The sequence below is a fragment of the Saccostrea cucullata genome, unplaced genomic scaffold (assembly GCF_032062105.1).
Source record: "Saccostrea cucullata isolate Sc308-1 unplaced genomic scaffold, CSIRO_AGI_Scuc_v1 ctg361, whole genome shotgun sequence".
Taxonomy (NCBI): domain Eukaryota; kingdom Metazoa; phylum Mollusca; class Bivalvia; order Ostreida; family Ostreidae; genus Saccostrea; species Saccostrea cuccullata.
This window is the reverse complement of record NW_026930986.1, coordinates 95,460-101,380: the sequence shown is the minus strand read 5'-3', so window position 1 is coordinate 101,380 and position 5,921 is coordinate 95,460. Positions and strand designations below refer to the sequence as shown.

Genomic DNA, 5,921 nt, shown 5'->3' with positions numbered 1-5,921 from the left:
CATGAATTGCAATAAGAACTCTAGAAAAAACGAAATTGAAATCTACAGTGAATTAATACTACAATATGACATTGGGCACAATACATGTACGTGAAATTTTTAAAAACTCTAACTTTAATACCTCTTTGTTTGAATTCCAGATCTTGTAATTGTACCCATCCCACCCGTCTGTATTTCTTGCCATATTTTTTTAAAAAAATCATTCACGTGTACTTTTTCATTTTAAGAATATTATTTATTGCTGTGCAGACTTCATCTATTTATGGGATGAAAAGAGGTGACATGGGGGAAAATTAAAACACACAAACACCAATAAAAAATGCTGAATTAGCAAATTTCATCAATTGCATAAACAAAAAATAAAAAAGCATACACGTTGTATCATTCTTTCTTAAAAAGGTTTTGATAAAATTAATTCACACTTTAATACATGACAACAAACAAAATGGGACTTCAGCAATGTTCAGATATATACGTTATATGTGACTGGTGCATGCAACCAACTAGGGAACGTATTAGGTCTTTTAAACAAAATAACATATGTAAATATATTGTTTCTTCGAACTCTAAGCAAAAAATAAATAGTTCGATGACTTTAGACATGCTTTTATTCGATAAATATCCTGCATTTCGCAATTTTCGTTATCGCTGCGAATCATTTATTTTGCTGTGAATTTGTAGAGAGAGTTTCTCTAGGGCGGGAAATTCATCATCGCGAATAAAAAATGACGCAAATAATAGTGGTTAGCAGTACCTTAAGGATTTCATTTTTAAAAATTCGATTACTTTTGACGACAAATACTTCAAAAATCATATTCAAGGGGCCTGAGTCAGCGCCAAAAAATCAAATATATAAACAATACACGACAAGGACATTGCATGTGCAGCGCTAATACATACACCAACAACTTCAAACAAGTAATTGTGCAAAATTTTGAAACCAATGCGTCTATTAATGTACACATACAGTAACTGGAGACCTCAACTCCTCAAACGGGTGTTAAGAACAAGATGTGAACTATGAAACTGTTTTCATCTTCTCATCCTCAGGTATTCCCTGAAAAACAAAATATGGAAATTTCGAAGACAATCAAACTCAGAAATCAATTTATATTTACAAATCGAGAGAAATGCTAACAGCAACCTCTAAAAACACACGCAGCAAAAGAGGGAACATGTGCAATGGAGAAATAGCATGCCCTGTCAGCTGGTTACACTCGCCATGTACTCTTCCCGTAGACAATTCATAGAGTAAATAATCAGTATGAATACTAGTAATTAGTATGAAAAACATAGCTTTTCGACAAAATTATTTCTTGCATTTTCTGACAAGGTCATTGTATCGGCAATAAAACTTACTTTAACAGTTCACTTAAAATGAGGCTGATAAACATTTGGTATTTAAGGCAGATCAATGTATGCACAACAGTAGAAGGTAAATATCACAAAGTCATCAATCTCCAAAAAAAAATCTTTAAACAAATCAAATACGCAAAGAGGACTTAAAATAACTGCCATTTGAAACCTTTTAACATTGAAATTCAAAAAGATGGGTTCATGTGCCTAGGAGGAGTAAGCATCCCCTGTTGACTGGTCACACCCGCCGTGAACACTTTAATTTGATACATTGCGTATCAAGTATACATTATGTGGTCAGGTCTAATATAAAAAGGCCTAACATTCAATACTAAAAAGTCAGCCAAATTAATTATTATTATTGCCAAACGGTCATTATAACAACCATAAAGATTATGACTTTAAACAAGGTTGATGAAATTCCTGGAACATCAACTTATTGGCGAGTAGCATGCTTTGCTAAAAATAATCGGCCTCAGGACAAGCTCTTGTGTAGCGAATAAGTTTGGAGACCCAAGCAACATAAGCAGGTGATTGTGGAATATTACTTCATCATAAAAAAGGTTAGACAATGTAAAAGCTGAAGTTATCACGTTTTTCATTCCATTTAGTTGATTGGTAGCCTTATCATCTATAGTCAGTAAAACATTCAAATATAAAATAGACCAGGCAGACTCTGAAATGTCTTTATTTCAAGTTCACTAGGATATATCAAGTCGACGTATGAATGAAAATATAGATAATTAATAGATTAGATATATCTGAATGTCTAATTGAAAGCTACAGCAAGTGCTTTTCTCTTCTCATGTAGACATTGTTTGTTTAAGTTTTTCTTCATAAAAAACAGGTCAGCTAATAAAGGAGCACAGTAAGTGATTATTGGTATTTCAACAGTTGGTAAGAAAAGCTTGGTCTCTAAAGACTACATAAATCTTGTCAATGAGGATTACTAGCATCTCTTTAATATTTGTGCTGTTATGTTCAATGAAATCGATTTTTAACGTAGTATTTTTATTTGCTGAGAACTAGTCATAAGATCTGATTATTTCCGAGTTCTGCTTTTATTGAAGAAACGGTTGTCTATGATATCAAAAAGTCTAGAATTTTAAAAATTAATAGTGTATAACTTTTGAACGAAGATAAAATGAGACTTAACTTTTTGATATTATAGACGTTCGAAACTATGATGTGATAGTTAATTATGAAAAAAGACTATGATGGAAATTAATTCAAGCGAACGTAGAAAAAATCTAGTTAGAACATACCAATGATTCATGAATCAATAAAGTGAAAGTCATATTTATTCATATGGCAGGAGTAATACATCCTTGGCTGTGATTTAACTCCTTTAATACATGTAACTATTTTTCTTTAGATTCAATAAACTTAAAATAAATCAATCTAAATCACATACAATTATAATATCAAAAATAAATAGGTATGACACATTGTGAACTTGTAGTCAACTTATTATAAATGTAAAATTTACAATCTACAATCTAACAGAAAGCATGAACGTAAGCTATACATCCTTTGATATCAATTCATGTTTACGCTGTCGTGATATCTATCATAAAATATTATTGAGTGGTTTGAACATTAATCTTTAATGAAGGAAGATTACTTAAAATAAAGTTCACAGAGCAATAGAGTTTATAATTTAAGTGTTTGATCAAACGTAATACACGAAGACTTCAGCACAAACATATGCATATAAAATGATTGGAAAAATTGTGCACGAAAAAAGTATACTACTCTCCCTAATAAAAATTGTTGAATTATATGCTGCCATGAACGGAAATGCGATTTGTTTGGATGATAAGTATGTGCTTTTTATAACCATGTTACCTTTACTTGCACATTTTCATGACTGAATGAAGTTTACTTCGCTATTTCAGGAATTATACGAAGTGTTGCACAAACTACATTTATAATGCTAAGGTGGACCGATGTGTAGTTAAGTAAATTTAATTTTACCGACTAAATTTCAAGGATGAACAATAAAATGCTGAATTCTGCCATTTCATAAACACCCTGCATTTATTTTACAGCAATGGTTCTTATTGCTGTACAAACTACATGTATTTACAGGCCAAGCATAGATGCAAGAGTAATTACACAGTTGATAGTTTTCTTCAAACGAAAAACTGATCTTGGTAGACTTTTAAGACAAAATTAACCATCCGTTTTTCTTTGTTTTTCTGTAACAAGTATATTAAACATATGGTTTTCATTATTATAATTAATATCATCTTATCAAATATCATCAATGTTTATATCAAAACTTTATGACTGTATAATTCTTGTGAACATTAGATATTTCATTTCTTTTGGGGAAATGCTTGACTTTGAATTTAAGCAAGTAGTTCCTTTTTAAATGTGGTATAACATTTACATATAACATTTTAAAGAGTGTGTAGGACGGTACGGTGTGAACTGCAGTAGGGAATGTCCACGTGGATATTACGGAAAACAGTGTAACGAGAAGTGCACCTGTGATGCTAGACATTGTGATAAAGTTTGGGGTTGTCTATCACCTACACCGGGTATAGTAAAGTCTCATTATATGTAAATGCTCAGAGCAGGTGTGAATGAATTTGAATATATGTATCTTACTGCTCATACTATTTTTTTTTTTGTATCGACTACCAAAAATTTCAGTGGTACAGCCAAACGAAAAACGCGGACCAGAGAGGGCTTTTCCACACGTTTTATCCGCCTTGCTTTCTGTCATAGTTTTATTGGTTTTAATAGCTCTAGGAATCGCTTACAGGTTTGTTTTATATGTCAATGCTTTGTAAATTTTATGAAAATATATTAAAGTTTAAAAAGCTTTTATATTGACAAAACAAATATATTTTATTTATTTATAAAAATATCTTTTGTCTTAGGTTAAAAAGAAAACACATTGAAATTTCAAAAGCCAACAATTCTACACAAGGTATGTTTGTGAAAATGGTTTGCTTTTTTATTTTCAGTAAAAAGATTAAATGTAATAAAAACAAAATGAAGATGAAACTGTTTTTCCTTTTTTTTTTGGGAGATGACAATGGAGAGAGAGGTACAAGTACCTCAGATATATATGCCGCTGTGGTACGTCCAAACAGGAAACCTTTTAGGGGTATACAACAAAACGATATGACGTATGACAATACATTGATTCCCGAAACATCAAACCAAGAATACGGAAGATCGAATACTTTACAAAGTAGCAATTCCTACATTTATAAAGAAAAACAAACGCTTCGAGACCTTAATACCCCATACAGCATGTGTATAGGACTAGAAGACGCCTACGATAACACTCTTTGCATTCGTTCATCCTCAGACTCGCAAAGAGAAAAAAGCGTTGGCATCGAACACAGTTCAGTGGACAACTATGACGTCACAATGTATGATGACATAGACCACGAGGGAGACTCTTTTGATCAGAGAGAGACATGGAACTGAAAACCAGATACATTATAATATCAACGTGTTAATCGTATAAGTCGTTATAATTCTCCTGAATACAAAATAACATGTGAATACAGAAAAATTAAACTATAAGATTGCTTCACTTTAAAAATTGGTTAGAAAGGTATACTACCATTGATGAATTACTTATCCAGGGATTTTTTTATTTTCGTCCCTTTCGCCCTTACCTCGGTTGGGCGAATTAAAAACAGGGCGAATTCAAAGAATTCAGTATCATGTCTTAAACAAAAGTGTAACTGGGCGACTTTAAGATGGGGCAAAATTGTTTGCAAGATTGAAAGGGCGAAAATAAGCGGGGTGAAAATAACAATGTACATGTATACAGTATAATTAAAAATTTACAGCTGGCTAGGAAAGTGGAATGCCGGTTTTGAATTTGATGTTTTCATTCTTCTTTCAAATGCACTACTCAAAATTGATATGTACTTAACACAAACACTACTTATTAATAAAGCAATATACATTTCTTTGTTATTGTTGTTGTTGTTGTTGTTGTTGTTGTTGTTGTTATTGTGTTATATTTTAATGGGTTAATAATGCGCAATCTTTATGTCAGTTAAAGTATGTTTCAGTGGACCTGTAATAAGTGGAAAATTATTTACATGTATATTGTATTTTCACTTTGTTAAAACGTTTTTTTTGCAAACTTCGACAGAAATATTCATCAATGCGCGTACGTCAAACATGGAAAACATCCATATTATTGTCTCAAATATCTATAGATAAAAAAAATCTATTTATTGCCTGAATCAGTTTCATATAGTTTTGCGTTTATATTTTTTGGACTTCGATTTGGAAAATTTTAATATATGAATTAAATTAAAAGTTAAATGCCATCATTCTTTTTTAGATCCTTTGCCTTATGATTTATCACTTAGGCTAACCGGCTGTTTTAAATAAGAGGCTTTCCATCATCTTCTTTTTTTTCGAGAATGATAAAAATCCCTTGACTAAATCCCTTAAAACAAGTTATATAAATTGATTTGTGTTATGTATGCTATATTAAGCATTTTCACATTTTTATTTGAATGACTCAAAGCAGATGATGAATTAAAGTTAGGGCTTTTTGATATTATAGACAGCTGCTT

The 5,921-nt window shown here is 31.4% G+C and overlaps 1 protein-coding gene across 1 annotated transcript; it reads left to right on the top strand.

The window, feature by feature from the left end:
* Positions 1–3,688: 3,688 nt before the first annotated feature.
* LOC134230878 (uncharacterized) lies at positions 3,689–5,300 on the top strand. The gene is made up of 3 exons (XM_062712740.1): positions 3,689–4,129; positions 4,248–4,297; positions 4,400–5,300. The coding sequence occupies exons 1-3, from the start codon at positions 3,948–3,950 to the stop codon at positions 4,804–4,806; spliced, it is 639 nt and encodes a 212-aa protein (XP_062568724.1). The 5' UTR covers positions 3,689–3,947; the 3' UTR covers positions 4,807–5,300.
* The last annotated feature ends 621 nt before the right edge of the window (positions 5,301–5,921 follow it).